The 21,555-nt window shown below is 43.6% G+C and overlaps 1 protein-coding gene across 1 annotated transcript in view; it reads right to left on the minus strand.

The window, feature by feature from the left end:
- ACSL3 (acyl-CoA synthetase long-chain family member 3) overlaps positions 1-21,555 on the minus strand; it is a 95,299-nt gene that overhangs the window by 66,537 nt on the left and 7,207 nt on the right. Inside the window, exon 3 of the mRNA XM_019533072.1 lies at positions 12,827-13,241. Within this exon, the coding sequence (XP_019388617.1) occupies positions 12,827-13,177 (351 nt within the window). The 5' untranslated portion in view covers positions 13,178-13,241. The remainder of the gene's footprint in view (positions 1-12,826; positions 13,242-21,555) is intronic.

Below are 21,555 nucleotides of genomic sequence, written 5' to 3' on the forward strand. Positions count from 1 at the left end.
GAGCCCTGCAGAACCCCACTGCCCACATCCCTCCAGGTCAAAAATGACCCATCCACTACCACTCTCTGGGTGCGGCCCTCCAGCCAGTTGGTGACCCATTTAACTGTGTGAGTGTTGGCACTAAATTTGCCTTAATTCACTCCCAACTTGCCTCCTCAATCCCAAACCCAGCAGCCTCATGGCTGATACACTCTCAGCGCCTAGTCGGCCTGTGAAATATTTTAAATAAATACTTAATATATTTTCCAAAGATAATTATATTAGAAATAGAATCATAAAAGCTGCTTGGATATTTTCTCATTTCACTCCATAGAGAACACAATTATGGCAGAGACACATTAATTTATACTCTATTTTAGACTTTTCTCCATGCAAGTTAACAATTAAGACTGATTTAAACCCTAAAGTGCATATTTTAGTCTTGCTTGCAAAATTTATCTTAATATCAAGTTCTGAAACTTTGGAAATTTGTGTTATGCATGTAAAAGTCCACCTCTTTACAAAAATCTGCAAGTGTTTGCATCTGTAACATCCTGCAGTGACTTAATTATGCCGTGTGTGAAAAACATGTTTTTACCAGTCTTTAATTTTGCACTTCTTACATTTCACTCAACATCTCCTTCCTGTTATGAAACAGGAAGAAAATAGGGCTGTGCGAAATCTCACTGGCTGCTTCGTTTCAACACTGTTTTGACTCATTTCAAGCTCAAAACAGCAACATCGAAACGAAAGGCTTTGAAACAGCCTCAAAATGAAATGAGGGAGTCAAAACATTTTGAAAGTTTCAAGACATTTCGAGTTTCAAAGCTGGGCTTGCCTGCAGTTAAAGAGAAACTAAAGCAAAGAGGTGGGGCAGTGGAAAGTACTGCTCCGATATTAACATGTGTAGCTGGCCAGTGACTGTGATCCTTTCCCAAGGTCCCTTCCAATCCCAATGCTCTGGGGGAGGGACAGAAAAACAGCATAAAAACCACTGTTTGAACTGAGCTTTCTCTGCATCTTCACACCTACAAGTGACATGAGTTTTGCTCTGAACAGTTTGAAGTGCGGTTTCCCAGAAACCCCTCCAACTATCTCCTTGAAAGCTGGGAGGCTTCATGGCTTCATCAGGGGCTACCATGCCTGCAGTTTTCACCCTGCTGCACCTTAACACACACACGTGACATAAGTTTTGCTTTCAAGGCTTAGGTGAAGAGGTTTCTGGAAAACTGCACCTCAATCTCCTTAAAACTTGACAGACTTCATGGTCTCAGAAGGGGCTCCCATCTCTGCAAGTTTCATCGGAATCAGACAAGAAATGACAAAGTTATAGGCGGTTGGTTATGTGCTTCCCCATTACAGCCTATGAGCAAAATGTCGAAATAGCAAAAGTTTTGACAAAACAAAATGGAACAGTGCTTTTGAAACTAAATGAAACTCTAAACAAAACACTGTCTCATAGAAATGGCAAAACAGAAGTCGAAACGGTGCTGTTTCACACAGTCCTAGAAGAAAAGAAACTCCAAATCTAATTTCTATAAAGCATTTGACACATTTTTGTGATAGCCATCCTTATCCCTCTCGTCTAATGTAAATAAATCCAATCTCATCTCTGTTGAGTTTCCCATAACCCTAACCCTTCTAGTCACATCTCTCAGAACCATTTGTAATTCTAAAATTTTTAAATAGGGTGGCCAATACACAACAAAGCTGTATCATTGATCGTATCAGCATTATTTTTCCTTATTATTCTTCATTTTGTTCCTTATACAACCTAACTTCTAGTTTGCTTTCACAACCACAGTTGCAGGAGTTGGATACTACTATTAAACAGTAAACAAAGGAAAACAACAACAAAAATCCTGTTTTCTTCATAAATACCTGTTACCACCATTTAAAGGAGTTTGAAGCTCTCTCCCAAACACGTGTGCTGCATTTAGCACTATTCAAATAAATCCTCATTTGCTAAATTAAAAACAAAAAAACCCCCCCAAAAAACTGCATTGCAAAGGTATAACTAGCTAAAGGCTAATTCAGTGAGTTGGCAATGAAAGCAAAGTATGGCTTCCAATGGCTGTATTACTAATAATAATGCCTGAGAACTCAGCTTATCTTTCAGAACTTATGGGACCTATAAGGCTAAAAAGATACTTGAAAATATACCGTTCTCAAAATATACCACTCTCTTACGAACTACGCACATTTCATTTGGAAATCATGGACACAAATGTTACATTCCTAGCTGATCTGTTATAGCGCTTTCCTAGAGTATAACCTTACCTTAAAGCAGGGGTGGGTAAAATGGCAGGTCTGACAGGCAGCCATACTCCATTTCTCAGCAGCCCCTGCCTGTGTCACTGTGGCTGGTTTCCATGGAAACCCTGGGAGGGGCAGGGCCATGACAGTGTGGGGCTGGGGTTTCCAGGAAGACCGGCCCAAGCAGTGCTGCTGATAGGGCGCATGGCTGGACAGGGAGTTGCTCAGGGGCTGGGATTCTGTGGTGCGGTCCGGAGTCGGGGCAGAGCCGCGATCCGTTGCCTGTGCACTCCTGCAAGCACTGCTTGCCATAGAAACTGGAGCCCCATGCTGTCACAGCCCCACCCTTCCAGGGTCTCCATAGAAACTGGCCACAGTGACACAGGCAGGGGCTGGTGGGAAATGGAGTCTGCCACGGGCTGGCCTGTGAGAACTTCTGGTAGGTACCATTTTACTACTGTACAATATACTCATTTTTTCTTCATCAGTTTAAATATTGGATATTCAAAAAGCTCATTCTGCCATTTTTTTCTCACTTAAGTCCAACGTATACTACTCAAAATTATTTTTTGTCCTTCAAATCTTTAAATAAACTCTCTTCTTTGAATTTTATTTTACCTCGGAAAAATAAATGTTATAAAAAGATGATAAAATTGCCATCACAATATGCTACTCCCACAGCAGCATACTGATGGGATACCGTCACTAACTTAGCACACTACCCTACCTTTACTTCTAGTCCTGAAAAGTACCTGGTATAACCTATCTACACCTATAATGTAAACTGTTTCTTATGAAAGCTTATGCCTCTGTGAATTAGCTTGTCTATAAGGAACTGCTCTGCCTTGCCTTATTTCTACAACTGTTAGCTATTTGGGGTTCTCTGCAAAGACACTAATATTATCTAAGGATATGCCTGCAGCAGCAACTGAAGAATAATGTAGTTATATTCAAATCAGCAATCTAGCCAGTATAGTATGGAGTTAGAGAGCAGCCATGCAAATGTTTACCCAGATTCTTAGGTGGATTTTTCAGCCAGCCCAAACTGCTACAGGTGCACTAGTACCAATACCAAAGTTAATTATTTTAAAGCTTGAGTGCATGCACACCACATTTTGGTCAAAGTAGTGAATGTCTAGAGTACACTGAAAATGAAATAAAATGAATCCCTCTGTAAAACTTATGAAAATTGTGTAGCACGCTCATAAAACCGTACTTCACTGGCACTGGACGCCCTGCAGTGTGCTAATGTTTCTGGCATTCGTTTTGGATAGAAGAGCTATATACATTATTTCACACTGGTGAAATGTAACTAGGCAATCTCATACTTTTACTGATAAAACCTCTTTATCAAACATAGCATCTTTTATTCTCTCTGATCTCCTTCCAGGAAAATCTTTTCAGATCTATGAAAAGATTCCCAAGATGATATCCAGGCTGTACTAAAGTCAAAGAAAATTTTGTTATCGACTTTTAACGAGTTCAGGATTTCATGTTTGCTGTATTGTAAACTCAAATGATAGAATCAAATTTACATTTCAGAAGCGGTATAAAGACTGCAGTTTTGTTCTTCTAAATTTTGGACTGTTTATTTGTATGCTACAAAATAAGGAACAGCAACCCAAAAATGTCATTCCCACAGCCCAAATTCATTTCTTGGTCATGAACAGAATTACAGTAAAAGCTCCGTTAACAAGCACCTTACAAGCCAGCGTACTGGCTTGTAAGGTGAAGTGAAACTGGAAGTGCCCATTGTGGGTGGCACTTCCGGTTTTTGAGCCCCCACGGCCCAAGGCAAAGCAGCCTGAGCTGCTGAGCCCCCATGGCTTGGGGGCATAACAGGCTGTGCAGGGCCCACCTCCCTGTCCAGAAGGGCCTGCAGGGCATGCGGGAGGAGCAGTAACGCCCCGGATGCAGCGGGAGAAATGGCAGCCTGAACAGGCACGGATGCCTGTTCGGGCTGCTCAATTAACTGCCATATTTTGTAATCCAGCATCCCCCTTTCCCAGGGGATGCCAGATAACAGAGCTTTTACTGTAGTTAAATAGACCTTCCTTTAATTTTTATTACAAAATATTACTTAAAATTACAACCTTTTTCTTATTTTTTCCAATTAAATTGTTTTCCACTAAATTTGCATCTGTCCTCAAGATTTATAAGTATAAAAAATAAAGATTGGACTGCTCTCCTATTGACATTTAAAGTTGTTAGTATTAGATAAATATATAGGTTGTGTAAATAATCATAATTAAAAATAACTATTAATGGATTAATGTCAGAGATGTCAAGTGGGGCTCCAGCAGTGTCTGTTATGAGCTCATGGCTGTTAGCATCAGATTTATGACCCAGATACCTTGTCTGGGCAGACCCAAAACCATCAGACTGACCTTGACCTTTCCATTTGATAACAGGTGAATTTTACTGATACACAGTGACAGCAGGTAATAATGCAAACACTTCTATACCTACCAGTCCTAGAGCTGTCATCAGAGGAAAGGTACATCTAGCCAGTACGCGAGCTTCACCATGAGGTTCTCTCTTGAATGTCAGATGTCAGTAGCCTGGAGGTTGGAGGCCGAGGCCTACTCCCTCCCAGTGGGGCAGGTGAGACAGGCTGGTGGTATGCCCTCTATCCATAGCGGCCTCGGGTTCCCCTCTTTGGGACCCTTTGCTGCTCTGAACTCCCTTCTTTTGTATTCTTTTCCCCTCCTAATGACTCTTCATCTCTGGTCATCATCGCCTGGTCTCTGTGAATATCACACTGTCCATGTTCTGTCCTATCAGCAAATTCCTTTGTTTCACAAACCCAACACATGCACACATGCTAATTTGGGCTTTACCAGTGTCCTTCTAATTGAGTCCATTTCCACAAAACTGGAAATCTCAAGGGCTCTGCAATTGGGCACAGACCTGGTGCCACCTTATTTCACACTATGGAACACTGGTGCATCTTTAATTTCACAGTCCATGTGTCTGTTTGCTACTTGCCTGTATCAGATGCAGCAGACCTTGATGAAACTGTCATAAACAGTTCCTGGAACATTGTTCTAATGCATATCTAACTTTACCTATAAGCCAGTTTCCAAAAACAAACCTCTAAATGCCATTTTTCTAGCCATCAATGGCCACTTGCTATTTTAATCCTTTTGATTAATGTCTTAGATCCAGAGATACAGTGTAAATTACAGATTTGGGGATTATTCAAAAAACTGGGAGGGGATGCAGGATGGAATTCAAATTCAAAGTGATCTCGATAAAAATGAAGAACTGAGATAAGCAAAACAAATGAAATTCAGAGACAAATGTATACAAGGCACGAAAAATCAAATGCAAAAAATTCAGAAGAGAGATACCCAAGTTGGCAATAATACTGATAAAAAGGATCCAAAGTTTCTACTGCATATCAAATACAACACGAGTCAGTCAGTAATGTGATCCTGATGCAAAAACAAACAAACAATCAAGTGCATTCTAGGGCTGTATTAACAGAAGGATTGTATGCAAGACATGGAATTATAGGACAATGCAACATTCTGCTTAGGATGACTGGCGTCTCCGTCAAGATGGCGGTGGTGTTTTTCAAGAGGCTGGACAGATGTAACAGGGATGGTTCAGGAATAGCCCTTCCATAGATGCAGAATTTGCTTGGACCCTTGCTTGGCCTTCTAATTCTAATTCAGCCAGATGAGGAAGGTGGCCAATATAAAGCACTGTCAAGTGCAAAAAAAAAAACTACACAAAAAAGGAGAAAATATCCACATTTGCTAATGTATTTCATTTATATTCCCCTTGGGTATTTGAAATTGTAGAATCTTTCAGACTATGTGATTTCCAAGCTGAGTTCTCAACAGTAGCATAATACTCAAAATTTCTTCAATTATCAGGGATATCTAGGGTATAGGTTGTAGCTGTGTTGGTCTCAGGACATAGGCAGACAAGGTTCTTTGGGTGAATATGGTATTCTTTTATTAGACCAATTTAAATAGTTGAGGGGGAAAAAATTGTCAAGTTTTCACGTTTAAAAACCCTTCGTCAGGCTGAGGAAGTCTCTACAGTTAGTGTGTGCTCTTCCTAGATGGAATGAAAAGTAAAGAAGCCAGAGGATGGGCTGGTATGGATGTAAGATAGGCAGTCAGTGAAGGTGTAAATTGAGGAGTCAGTGGGTGAGAGACAGGCTTGATAGGGGGGAGAAGGGGGATGAATGTAGCAGTTACACAGTGGGGAGGTATTTGGGGAGTCAGATGTCAGGCAGGTTATAATGTGTCATAAATCCAATGTCTATATATTTAGTCCATGATTTTTTGTATTCAGGAGGTTGATGAAGTAAATTTCACAGGTTCATCTCTGAGAGGTGTTTTGTAAGCTTCCTTTGAGGATTAGAACAGAAATTGGAGAGACAGTGGTTTTCTTGTGAGAAATGTGTCCCCCATAGGTAAATGGGTATTCTTGTCTTTGCTAGATTTCCAGTGTGCATTCATTCTGGTGCGCAGTTGTTGTTTGATCTCTTCTACATATTTTCCATCAGGGCATTTGGTGCATTGGATGAGATATATTACTGTCATGGGATGGGGTCCCCAGGGATGGCTGTGATGCCCCTAGGGCTCCGTGACTGTTGCCCAACAGGCACCCTTTTTTTCTCCTGCCACGTCTTGATGTACTTATAATAAATAGGGGGGCTGCCCTCAAGTGCGTACTTGGACACGGTTCTGATGGACCGCACTGAACCCTGTGGGTACCACTCCAAAATGGACGCCTCACGGGACACCCTCAGCCTTATGGGCTAGATGTGTAGCTCCAAACCGCCCCTTTACCACGCCCCAACCCTTGCAGATGGCATTCACATCTTGTCTGTCTCTGCACCCCCTGGTGCTGATCTCTCCACAACCCTGTCTCTGCCCCACCTGGCATTGAGCTCTCCACAGCACTCGTCACTGTGCTCTCTCTGGCGCCGGGGTCTGCTTACCTCCCGTGTTGCTGCGCTCTCTCTGGCGCTGGGGTCACCACACTGTAGTGGGCCCCCAATAAGGCCTCCTCCTTCCCCAGTAGCCTCAGCCCAATCCACCGGTAAAACAACAACCTAGATATGAGCCCCCAAGCTACAACATAATATAAACAGTTTAGGGTGTGTTCTGCAAATGTCAAGCTTCCCCCAGCACTAAGCGCCTTATAGGCCAGGGTACCTGTTGAGCTCCTGGAGCCCCAATAGCCCTAAGTGCAGCATATCAGACAGCCAGTCTCTGGGCAATTTCTCCCTGGAGGCTACCTCCCCTTTGGCTGCTGAAAGAGAACTAACTCCTGCTGATCTCAGCCTTGGGGTTTATAGTGCCCAGGGCCCTGCCTTCTTCTGGTCAGCTAACTGGGTGCAGGTGCACACTAATTCACTGAGCCTGTTACCACAGTAACCTGCACCTGTGGGGCTTCTGTCTGGGTCTAAGGGCCCTCTCCCTAGGCAGTTTATGCTCCTAAAGGAGCAGGCACCTCAGTGCCCTGTAACAATTACATTTCTGGAGGTGCAGCTGTAAGATCCAGGAAAGCTGACAGTTCTGTTGTGGCGGAGGTGATGTGTTGGCAGGTTTTGCATTTCTTGTCATGGCATGGTCTGGATCCATTTGGTGTGTTCTTGACCTGAGGAAGTGTGTTTCTGGTGATGTTAACAAGGTTCGGTGCTTGTTTCAAGGCTAGGATGTGTGGTTCTAGGAAGATCTCTTTAAGAATTGGGTGCCTTTCTAGTATGGGTTGCAATTGTTTGAGGATTTTCCATATGGGTTCAAGGGAGGGATGATGTGTCATAACCAGCAGTGTGCAATTCGTGGGGGGTTTTCCTTCTGTACTGCAACAATTCTTCACAAAGTATCCGGGTGCCTCTTTCAAACATGCAATCTCTCGCTCTGGAGGAGCGTCCTTGTTGGTTGAAAGCCTTTTTAAGATTGGTGAGGTGGCAATCCTGGGTGTTCTCCTCAGTGCAAATTCGATGGTATCTTAGGGTTTAGCTGTATATCACAGCTTTCTCAGTGTGTCTAGGGCGATTACTGGTTCTGTGCAGATATGTATGTTGGCCTGCAGGTTTTTTGTATAATGTGGTCTGTATATTATCATTCTGGATACTAATCATCGCATCTAAAAAGGAGACGCTGGTGCTGGAGTATTCAAAGGATTTCTGATTTGCTGTTTGAGCGTACAGCTGAGGGCCTGACTTCCACTAGACCAGTTTTACTTCAAAAAAAGGAGACTAACTCATCACGCCACCACTTGCAAAAGTGAAATGACCCCTGGCAGACAGTCTGGTCCAATGCACAGGTGACACTGGATTCTATTCTTGCATCTGCCGCTCACTGAGCAAATGACTTTAGACAAATTATTTCTTAAGAAGTGATACTGTAAGTAGTATTAGATGAGTAGAAAAAAAAGCACTGTATTAATAAAAGTAAAGAATTACTTACAAATTTCAAGACTGTTGCACTGAAGAAGTAGTGCGAGAATATCTTTACCAAAAACTAGATGCTGAAGAATAAATTATATGAATGTAAAATGATCAAAAAGACACTGAGATCCAATAGTATTGGGGTTCTCAAATTGTGGGTCGTGACCCCCTGGAGGGTCACGAGCAATTTAAAAAGGGGCCACAACCTTCCCAGGGGGGTAAGCACAGTGGCACAGGGAAGCAGTGCGCGGCAGTGGCACAGAGTGGTAGATGACAGCAACAGCTGCCGTGTGCAAGCTCCCCATCTCCCGCCACCACCATCCAGAGCTCAGGGTCACAGAATCACAAAGTTTGAGAACCCTTGCAATAGTAAATCTGTTCAAGGGGATCAGTGTCTCGGAAAATAAGTAAAAGACATTGTTTTACACATATTTTCCATCAGCTCAATACTTGAAGAATAAAACAATTCTTAGAACAGGGCAATTCTTAGAATATACACTCTACAGGAGTTGTGACCAAAATATAGCTCATGGGCCAGATCTAGCCCACAGAGCCATCATCCAGCCTGCAGGGCTCTCCATGGGTCTAAGAATTTGGCAGCAGGGGAGCAGTGGCAGTGTTAATTGCCATTAATCCCAAAGCTGCAGCAATTAATGCTACTGCCACTAATCCTGATGCCATGTTTCCTGACTTGTGGGGAGATCCATGCCTAGATAACAACTCTGCATGACAGATGTGACCCATAAGACTGACCTCCCCCAAAAAGGATGCAAATCTCACTCCCAAAAAAAGACGCAAATCAATTCCTACTTTACTGATAAACTTTACAGTCAAAACACTCAGCTAATTTAAAGTGGGAGTTCAGCTAAACAAATGATAAAAATGAGCAAATCGCATGGTAAAATTTTAGGGTCTAAAGTTTTGTTTGCTCAATATTTTATCAAACATTTAGACAACACAACATTTTTTATCCTGAGATGAAAAGGCTAAGGAGTTTGAAAGCAAACTGATGCAATAATGCTGCCATGTGGAACAAAAGAGTACAGCATTAAATGTAGCACTATCTAAAAACAGTTGTCTCAAACTTAACTAAAATTCCACAATTCATTCAAGAGTCATAGAAAAGAAAATTGAAGTAAGTCAATGTCTCAAGTTCTCAGCCTCCCAATACCTTGAAGATACTTACATGTATAGACTTACTTGCATGCTACCAGTTATGCTATTAACAAAAAAACCCCAAAACTGGTAAACAAAATGTTAACCCATATTCAGAAGCGTTTCTGTATACATGCTAAACTTGTCTTCATTTCTTTACAGTCAAATGAAATTGGGAGTTCCATATTAAGAGAAATTTTATGTACCTGTTCTTTATAAACACACAATTTTGTACAGTATTTCTCTCTTACGGAATATTATCACCAGGAGTGACAAAGAACTTTAAATCACCAGCTGGAGTTCCTCAGCAGAGGAAATCTAAATAAAAACTAATATTTATCCACTAACATTTGTATATGACATGGGGAACATACCCATGTGTGTTTTAAATATATGTATTAATATATTACAAATTTCATCTATTTAATACATCCTTATTAGCACTCAAAATATTTTTTTTTTCCCCAAGTGAGGAATCTGTTATACCTCCCTCAAAACTAATCTTTATATACCTTTCTACTCTTCCTGCAAGTCCTCCACAACATACTACCTGTTCCTGATCAGAACATCACGCCGGGATGTGCTTGCCTGATGACATCACATTTGACATTAACCCCAGTGGAGCATACATCAGGGAAGGGGGAGCAGTGTTCAATACTTTTTCCAAAGTCATATTACATAGTTAAAATAAATGTAAAACACTGAAGGAAATGACTTGACTTAGCAAATATGCTGCTGCATAGAGAAGTATGTCCACCAAAACATCATTAGAAACCTGGATTTAAGAAATTATAAGGGTGGATAAAATTCAACAATTTAAAAGCAAAATAAGTAAAAATCTGATTTTTTAAATTTAATTATATTATTTGATTTTTTTGTTAAGATGCTTTTTTTTAAAAAAAATCTATATAAGGGTAGTTATAATTTAAAATATGTTAAAGATCAAAGCTATCATCATGGAATAGGGATTACAGGCAGTCCTCAACTTACAACTGACTTATGACAAACAGCATTTATGACGTTTGTAAACTGACACCCTGTTTCAAGGTTCGAATTCAGATTTCACCTTTATGACGTTTGACACAGCTGCATCCAGTTGCTAAGTCTGGTGTAGTGGGGTGGAGGGAAGGGGCATGAGGGGGCAGATCAACACCCCACAGCAAGGGAGAGAGATTGGTGCAGGGAGGGGGTAGGGCAGCTCCTGCCACTGTGCCACAGGTCTGGGAGAGCATGGGGAGGGGGTGGAGCACATGCCCTGGATCTGCATGGATCATGCAGAGCAAGGGCTGCGCTCCAGGTGGAAGGTGCTGAGAACAAGGGCTCTGCCCTTCCGCCACTCTCCCAGCCAGGATGGGGGGCACAGGATGGAGCCACTGCACTGCCTCAGAAAAGCAGCGTGCAGCAGCAGAAACAGCCCCAGCCTCACTGGGTTTTGCTGCAGCACTTCTGGTTTCACGTGCTGAACGGCCACTGGGGGACTCCCTCTCCCCCAGCTTGATGAGCCACTGAGGCATAGGGTGAAGAATGGGGTGGGCCACCCAGGCCATGGCCTGACCAACTTTTAACACATTAATTCAGCTAGCTATGTAATTTTAAAAATTGCTATACAGTTTTAACCAGAATGACAATTGCGTGTTTGTGGGTTATATAATTAACTTGCTAAAAGTTGGTCAGGCCGTGGCCTGGGAAGCCCACTCCATTCCGGAGCCTATGCACCCAGGGACTCCCCACTTCTCAACCAGCTGCTAGGGGTACACTGACCAAAGAAGGCTGAAACATGCCCCACTTCCCTCAAGTTAAATGAATAGAGGATTGCTGGGGGTAGAATAGACCTGGCCAAAGAAGACGACTATGGGGATAAGTGCAAGGAGGGAAGGGCAGAAAAATTAAATAGAAACCTTTTGAACAGAATATATTCCAGAAGCCTTGAGGGATAAGTTTCCAAGTATAGCCTTTCTCCTGATTTGAGATCTAGGGAGGGAATAGTATGATAGATTTTCCCTTCTATCATGGCAGCAGACTTGCCAGGCCATAAGAGAGACTCCGTTTGGGAATATTTTAATGAAGTTCCTCTACCTGTGGGTAAGACAGGCATGCATGCAAAATGGAAATAGTGCAACAAAGAAATGCAAGGCCTGGTTGCCTGAATGAAACATCATGAACAGCACGCTCTCTCAGGAAGAAGAGACTTTGAAGATGATGAATAGAACAATGATTAAAATTGAGGCTTCCTAACCAGTGATTTAAATTGTGACTTAAATCAAACTGATTTGATCAAATCCACCCTGGAAACTACAAAGTCCTGCTGTACAGAAATACCCTCTTACTCAGAGATGTTCAAGATGTACTTGTAGAGTAAATGACTATTTGTTAAGAATCTATAGTTCACCTTCTATAAGACTTCATGAAAAATAAAGTCCTTCCAATTCATATCTGTTATCTCAAACCTACAGCCCTTGGCAAGCAAAATTCTCAGTAAACTTCACCATGACCCATTCATTTATGCTTTACCGACAAAGCATCCAATAAAGGCACCATTTCTGGTTGGTAGTATGTCCACATATTATATTGACTATGAAAATTTACAGGAGTAATATTGTTCACTGACTTTAAAGATCCCAATACAAAATTTGAATTCATTCCCCATACTTTTCCTTCTCCATCTCAAGATTTTTAGCAAATAAAAACTTAAAGAATTCAGAAAATATTTATGTACAGTGATTTCACTACTGCTTTTTTTTGTTTGGCTACAGCCATAAATGAGAGTATCTAACTCAAGAATGCACAAAGAGGTTTTAGATTGTTCTTAAACAGTGATTAATGAAAGAACAGGGAATTAGAAGACTTAAATTAAGTAGGCATGGAAAGAACTAAAGAAAAGAATGTCTTTTTTTTAAATGTGAAAAAAACCTTAGTTCTTCAAAATACCTATCACCCACATGGAACTACTGCAGAGAAGAACAGCCATTACTGATTTTTAAAAAGTTATTGAAGGCAGACAATGAAATAACTTACCTTTTTAAAAACTTTTCCAGAAGGCTGGATTTCATCTTCCTCTTTCAAGACTTCCCTTGTTCCCAGGAGCGTCTTGTCCTTGAATTTAGTTTTAGCATACTTGAAAACTTTGTCAAGCGTATCACATCCAGGATATAAAACTGAAGCTAAGCAATGCACGCTGTTAACAGATCTGTATGCATTACCAGGCTGGTTATTCACAGGTTTAGCTTTAATTTGCTTTGATTTTGCAATGGCTTGTCTTGAGCCAGATAGTATGTACCATGGAATATATGTTATAAGTGAATACAACAAGATTATAAAGTTTATGAAATGAAGAAGAACGGGATTTATGGTATGCTTTAGCTTCATTTTGGCTATTTCCAAAGTTTGTTAAGTCACAAGGAGAGTTGATTACATGGAGAACAATGAAGATCTGAAAGGGAAAGAAAAAGTGAAAAAAGTTAGGCTTTCAAAAGTTAGCCAATAGTCCTATTTAAATATATATTTTTATTATTAGTTTCTGATTTAAAAACTTGGAGAGGACCAGCACATCAATTTACTCATTGAATAGTTTAAGATCAACATCTACATTTTAATTTCATATTATAATATTTTTTCATGTAACATCTTGGATTAATTCCTGCCCAATTTTTCTGATAAATATAGGTACACATATAAACTAACAGCAGCTAATTTAGCCAATCATAATAACACGATATCCATGCCTAGAGCTTAACTTGCAAACTTCAACTCCTTCGCTAGTGAGCTATCAACCTTCCTAAAAGCTTGAATAGCAACCTCTGCTGCTCCCCACACATGAATTATAATAAAAACCCTAAAACCCAAAATCTAATTAATGCATAAATCTCCCAAGTCCATTAAAAGCTGTATTTGGTGGACACAGCAAAGATCTGTTCCATGGATCCCAAACCAGGTGCACTGAATTCCTTTGTAGGACCCTGTCAGCAAAGGAATGTTACTATTTTCTATATGGGAATATACTCCATGACATGACAGGATTTCATTCTTAGTTACTGTATACAAAGAGTGCATTTGTATTATAAACATGGCATTTGACATAACAATAAAAGATAGACATTCTAACCACACCATTCTGAACTCAGAATGAAACCCTGGTCCATTTAGAAGTCAACAGAACTTGAAGCACTGAACAAAAACCTGGTCCCACTTAAGTCAGGTGTGGTTCTTTTTTAATATACATGGTTTTACTGCTATTATAGAATCATAGAAAATTAGGGTTGGACAGGAACTCAAGAGGTCATCTAATCCAACCCCCTGCACAAAGCAGGACCATCCCCAACTACTTCATTCTAAACAGGGCTTTGTTAAGCCAAGCCTTAAAAATCTCCAAGGACAGAAATTCCACAACTGCTCCAAATAATTTGTTCCAGTGCTTCATCACCTTCCTAGTGAGAAAGTTTTTCCTAATATTCAGCCTACATCTCCCTTGTTGCAACTTGAGACCATTGCTCCTTGTTCTGCCATCACTGAGAATAGTCTAGCTCCATTCTCTTTGGAACCTCCCTTCAGGTAGTTGGGATCAAATCCCCTTTGTCTTCTCTTCTCTAAACTAAATAAACCCAGTTCCCAGACTCTCCTTAAGTCATCTGTCCCACCCCATGAACCATTTTCATTGCTTTCTGCTGGACTCTCTCCAACTTGTCCACATCCTTTCTACAGTGGGAAGGTGGGGGCAAAACTGGACACAACACTCCAGATGTGGCCTCACCAGTGCAGAATAAACACTTCCCTCCATTTCCTGGTAATGATCCTACTAATGTAGCCCAGTATGCTGTTAGCTTTCTTGGTAACAAGGGCACACTGCTGACTCATATTCATCTTATTGCCCATTGAAACCCCCAAGTCCTTTTCTGCAGAGCTGCTACTTAGCCAGTCAGTCCCCAAGCTGTAGCGTGCATGGGATTCTTCTATCCCAAGTTCAGGACTTGCACTTGCCCTTCTTGAACCTCATGAGATTTCCTTTGGTCCAGTCCTTCAATTGGTTTACATCACTCTGAATCCTATTCCTATCCAGTCCATCAACTACTCCCCCCATCCCAGTAGGCATCATCCCCAAAACTTGCTGAGGGTGCAGTCCATCCCATCTTCCAGACCATTAACGAAGATGGGCCGGGGTAGGGGGCCAGGGAATGGGGGTCCCTACACCTGTCCCTCAGGCGCCTGTCTTAGGGCCTTGGAGGGGCAGGTGAGGGAGCTCCAGGAGGAGGTTAGCAGGCTGAGGGGAATCAGGGAGGCAGAGGATAAAATTGACGGTTATTTCCTTTCCCTGCAGGGCCACGCACCAAAGGAAGAAGAGCCCCAGGAGGTACCCCCTGCAGCGGAATGGCAGAAGGTCCCCTCCAGAGCCAGGGCTGCTTGTGGTGGCGCAGTACGAGCTTCTCCAGTCCAGCTGGGGAACAGGTATGAGGCCCTGGCAACACTGGAGTAAGAGGAAAGTGAGGAGGAAACCTCTGTTGAGGACATCACTCCATGCATAGATCGGGCTGAAGGAGGCAAGTTGACCTGGAAGAAGAAACGCTGGGTACTCATCATAGGCAACTCCATCCTGACAGGAACAGAGGGTCCCATCTGTCGCCAGGATCCCATGAGACGCGAGGTTTACTGTCTGCCCAGAAAGCAGATTCAGAACGTGACGGAGATGATCCCAGCCCTCACCTGGCCCACTGATTACTACCCATGGTCCTAATCCATGTGGGCACTAATGATGCGGCTGGGAGCAGTCTAGATCACCTGATGAAGGACTACCAAGCCCTGGGGGGCAAGCTAAAGGACACAGGGGCACAAAATACCTAGGTAACAGGCAGGGGCCCAGACAGTCCTGGGATTAGCGGGGGGTAAGGCACATACACCCTCAGGAGCTCTTAAATGCATCTAGACTAATGCCCGTAATATGGGCAACAAGCAGGAGGAACTTACCCTCCTGCTAGCCAGTACAAACCCAGACATAGTGAGGCTCACTGAAACTTGGTGGGATCCAACACACGACTGGGTGGTAAACATCAAGGACTATAGGCTGTATAGACGGGATAGAACAGGGAGGAAAGGTGGGGGTGTGGCACTCTACATTAAAGAGGAATACACATCCTCAGCAAACAGCACTGGGTCTGAGGTATGGCAGACTGAGGTATTCTGACCCAGAGCACAAGGGGGTCAGGGGGAAAGGGACCTAACGGTGGGAGTCTACTACAGGCCACCTAACCAGAGAATTCTCTGGGCAGCTCGCGGAGGCAGTCAAGTCAAGGGACGTGGTCATCGTGGGTGACCTAAATTATCTGGACATCTCCTGGGAAGAGCAGTCAGCCAGGTCTGACCGTTCACATAGGTTCCTAGCTGAATTACAGGACCTCCCGCTAACCCAGCAGGTGCACAGCTCCACCAGGGGAAATGCCGTGTTGGACCTGGTCCTGGCCACAGGTGACGACCTGATGTGGGGACTGCAGGTGCTTGACCACCTGAGCAATAGCAATCATCACCTACTGGAATTCACCATCCAGCACCAAGCACAGGGTGTCAAAGGTCTACAGCAAGGCAGCAGCTCTGGACTTCAGGAGGGTGGATTTCAATGAGGTCAGGAGACTAGTCAGAGAGGCACTGAGGTCCCAGAGGGGAGGGGAGTTGGGAGTCCAAGAAGAATAGTTGTTCCTTAAGGAGACGATCCTCCAAGCCCAAAAAGGGTGACAATCCTACATGGATCAAAGGGGGAAAGAGCACTTAAAAGCCCCTGTGGCTCACCAAAAGCATCTCAAAAGACAAAAAGGAGGAGTACACCCAATGGAAGGGAGGGACCATCACCAAGGAGGAGTATACCTCCATTGCTCGAGATTGTAGGGGGGCTGTTAGGAAGGCTAAGGCAGAGATGGAACTGGGATTAGCTACCCGGATCAAGGATAACAAGAAGTCCTTTTTTTAAATACATAGGGGGTAAAAAGAAGATACCAAGTAACGTAGGGCCTCTGCAGGACATGCCTGGTAAACTGATGGTAGCACCAGGCGACAAAGCTAATCTCTTTAACAGTTTCTTTTCTTCCATTTTTCTGGGCAGGGGCAGGGGCATCCCCCCCACTGGGAATATGGACAGACCCAGGACAGGTGCAACCAGGCCCAGGGTTAGTGAGGACCTAGTCAGGGAACTTCTGGAGGGACCAAACATGTTCAAATCAGCAGGTCCCAACGATCTCCACCCCAGAGTGCTGAGGGAATTGGCAGAGGTCATTGCGGGACCCCTGGCACAGCTTTACAAGCATTCGTAGTGCTCTGACAAGGTGCCCGAGCACTTGAAAAGGGCCAATGTGGTCCACATTTTCAAAAAAGGGAGGAAAGAGGACCCAGGAAACTATAGGCCCATTGGTCTTACCTCAGTCCTGGGGAAGGTCTCGGAGAGAATTATCCAGGTGCACATCTGCAAGGGACCAGCAGGGGAGATTATGTTTACAGGCAATCAACATGGGTTCATTAGAGGCAGGTCCTGTCAGACCACCCTGGTTGCCTTCTACGACCAGGTCACAAAAGCCTTGGCCACAGGTGTCACTGTGGATGTAGTCTTTCTAGACTTTAGGAAGGCCTTTAAAACAGTCTCTCACCCAATCCTCATTAAAAAAATTAGGCAACTGTAATGTCGATGCCTACACAGACAGATGGGTCACAAATTGGCTGGAGGGCCATACCCAGAGAGTGGTGGTAGATAGGTCATTTTCAACCTGGAGGGAGATGGGCAGTGGAGTCCCCCAGGGCTCGGTCCTCAGGCCCTCACTGTTCAGTATCTTCATCAGCGACTTTAACAAGGTGCTTTTCACCCCCTCATCCAAGTTCACAGATGACACCAAGATGTGGGGAGAAATGAACATACTAAAAGAGAGGGGCAGGCTACAACTAGATCTGGACAGGTTACAGAGTTGGGCAGATGAGAACAGGATGGGTTTCAATACTGCCACGAGCAAGGTGATGCACCTGAGGAGGAAAAAACAGCAGCATATCTACAGGCTGGGGAACACCCTTTTTGTCAGCACAAAGGTAGAAAAGGATCTTGGAGTCACTATTGATTCCCAGAAGAACATGGGCCGGGAGCGTGGGGACGCAGTCAGGAAGGCTAACCACACCCTGTCATGCATCCACAAAAATGCATCACGAGCAGGTCCAAGGAGGTGATCCTCCCCCTCTATGCAACACTGGTCAGGCCACAGTTAGAGTACTGTGTCCAGTTCTGGGCGCCACACTTCACGAGGTATGTAGATAGTATAGAGAGGGTCCAGAGGAGGGCCATACAATCAGGGGGCAGCGGGGTAGGTCCTATGAGAAGAGACTATGGGACCTGAACCTGTTCAGCCTACACAAAAGAAGGCTGAGAGGGGATCTGGTGGCTACCTACAAACTGGCTAAGGGGGACCAGCAGGCATTGGGAGAGTCCCTGTTCCCCCGAGCACTACCAGGAGTTACAAGGAATAATGGCCATAAGCTGACTGAGAGTAGGTTCAGGCTAGATATCAGGAGACGCTACTTCATAGTCAGGGCAGCTAGGAGCTGGAACCAACTTCCTAGGGAAGTGGTGCTTGCCCCTACCCTGTGGATCTTCAAAAGGAGGCTAGACAATCACCTAGCTGGGGTCGTTTGACCCTAGCATTCTTTCCTGCCTATGGCAGGGGGTCAGACTTGATGACCTGCTTAGGTCCCTTCCGACCCTACTGGCTATGAAACTATGATATCGAATAAAACCAGCCCCAGGACTGACCTCTGAGACACTCCGCTTGATACTGGCTGCCAGCTAGACATTGAACCATTGAGTACTACCCACTGAGCCCAACAATCCAGCCAGCTTTCTATTCACCATTCATCCCACCCATATTCCTCAGGTTGCTTGCAAGAATGCTGTGAGAGACCATATCAAAAGCCTTGCTAGAGTCAAAGTACATTATGTACAATGCTTTCCCTGCATCCATAGAGCCAATCATCTCATCAAAGAAGGCACTCAGGTTGGTCAGGTATGACTTGCTCTTAGTGAATCCATGCAGACTGTGCCTCATCATCACCTTCTCCAAGTACTTAGAAATGGATTCTTTGAGGACCTGCTCCATGATTTTTCCAGGGACTGAGTAGGGGTGCACCAATAGAGATTTTTGGGGCTGATACCAATATCTGATTTTTAAGGAGGCATATCAGCTGATACCGATTCGATTTCTGATACAGCATGGACAGCTGCCTCCATCTGGTAAGTCTGTTGTGGTGGAAGGGGAGGGAAGGGGCATAGGGGGGCAGATGAACCCTTCCCCTGTGATGAGGGAGGAGGCAAGGACAGGTGCTGCCCAGCCAGGGTGGGACAGGGCAGCTCCCACCACTGCTTGCACTCCGGGAGGGCAGGGGGAGCATGCGCCCCTGGATCTGTATGAGGTGGGTTGGGCAGGCTGCAACTGTGGGCTGGAACTGGGGCTGCACCAGGCTCTTCTTGCCCGGGGCTGGGTTCAGCCCGCGGGCTACAGAGGGGGCTGTAGCTCCCTCCCAGCACAGCCCCAGCTCTTCCCAGTGCATGGCAGCTCAGCCCTGGCTCCAGCCTGCAGCTGCAGCACACCCACCCCAAGCAGATCCAGGGGCACATATCATCCCTCCACCCATACCCTCCCCAGATGCAAGCAGTGGCAGGAGCCACCCTCCCTTTACACCCCGCCACCCCCCGGATGAGCATCCCGGCTGGGCAACGCCTGCCCCTGCCCCCTCCCCTCCTCACTGAGGTGGAAGGTTAATCTGCCCCCCTCCACTTCCCTCTACCATTCCCTTCCACCACAGACTTACCAAAGGCAGCACTCCACGCTGCCAGGCTCTGCTCCTCACTGGCTGCATGCATACGTGAGTATTTATTGGCCAAATGAATCAGCCCCATTGGGTCAATTTCTGATACAGCCAATTTTCGTTATAAATCGGTACCAATCTGATATCAAACTGTACCTCTAAGACTGAGGTAAGGCCAACTGGTCTGTAGTTCCCTGGATCCTCTTTCTTCCCTTTCTTAAAGATGGGCACTATGTTTGACCTTTTCAGATAGTCTGGGACCTCCCCTAATTGCCACAAGTTTTCAAAGATAAGGGCCAGCCACGCTGCAATCACATCAGCCAACTCCCTCAACACCCTCGGATGCATTGCACCTGGACTTCTACGTGTCCAGCTTTTCTAAATAATTCCTAGCCTGTTCTTTTGTCCCTACTGGCTGCTCACCTCATCCCCAAACTGTGCTGCCTGGTGCAGTAATCTGGGAGCTGACCTTGCCTATGAAGACCTAAGTAAAAAAGGCATTGAGTACTTCAGCCTTTTCCTCATCATCTGTCACTAGGTTGCCTCCCCCATTCAATAGGGACCCTAGTTTCCCTGACCCTTCACATCACTTGCTAGCTGGAACTCCAATTGTGCTTTGGACTTCCTGACTTCATCCCTGCATGCCCAAGCAATATTCTTATATTCCTCCCAAGCTGTTTGTCCAAGTTTCCACTCCTTTTTGTGTTTAAGCTCACTGAAAAGCTTTCTGCTTAGCCAAGTTGATCGCCAAGTTGAAAAAAAAGTCTACTGTGATGGAATAACCAAGGTATGTTTTCTCATCAAACACACCTAGGTAATAATAAAAAAAAAAAGTTACAAAAGCTGGTATCTGACAAGTACTGCTCTTCAGTCATTCTAGGTAATGAAAAGTGTCAAGCTGATATAACCCAGTAGGCAGCTTATTCTGTATGGACTTTTTAATGAAAGTACATAGTTTCAAAGTTTAAAATATTTTACAATATATAATAATTTTGTAACAAGAACTGCAAATTATAAATCAAATGATTAACATGGGTTTTAGTCTCAACTCCAGACATTCATTTAATAGTCATCTCTTATTAAAACATATAATAAATTACTATTAAATGAATGTCTGGAGTTGAGACAAAAACTGTCAGTGTTAATAAATGACAATACGTGAAATTCAAGAAAAATGCATCAACTCTGATTTCTCTTCAAACATCATAAATGGAAAAACAAAACATATCACCACCACTGCCATTTCTGTATTAAAAAGTTTCTTTTTATTCAAGAGATCTACCAGCCGGCTTCTAATATCATTTTTAATAGTTACCCATGTCCATAAGTCAGGTAATTAGGAGCCCAAGGGAAGTAGAAACTAAAAAGTTTTCCTTCTTCATTAACTGCCTGTATTTATTCTCTGAAAAACAGATGTCTCTACATCGAGTCCATTCATGGATAAGACCGGAACAAGAATACACGTGCTTGTCATATGGTCTCCAAATCCCCATTCAACAACCTGAGAAAGTACCCTGCCTAAGACACTGGCAGCCCTTGTTTCAGAGTGATGATTAGTTGAACAAATACAGAAGAAAATACGTACTCTGTACGTTATATTTTTCATATATAAACATTTCTGTTTTATTTCTAAATAAAATTGTATGAAAGAGTACCACAGAGACAGCAGTCTATTTCTGGACATGGTAGTTATCTTTTGGTAATATCCCATTATCTTCATGTATCCTTGGAAAACCTGAGGAATATCTATTATTTTCCCCATAAGTTAGTCATTACATTCTGGGGAAAAACAACAACAATTCAATCATGTATGAATTCATGTCTCAAAGAATAAGTCATTTAATTGCCTTTCATTTGTAGAATTAGACAAATTACATCTTCTAGGAATGCTTTTCATTTGTTAAACTAAGAAAGAAATCTTCTATTAA

Source organism: Crocodylus porosus, unplaced genomic scaffold, assembly GCF_001723895.1.
Source record: "Crocodylus porosus isolate Cpor-Errol unplaced genomic scaffold, CroPor_comp1, whole genome shotgun sequence".
In the NCBI taxonomy this organism is placed as follows: Eukaryota; Metazoa; Chordata; order Crocodylia; family Crocodylidae; genus Crocodylus; species Crocodylus porosus.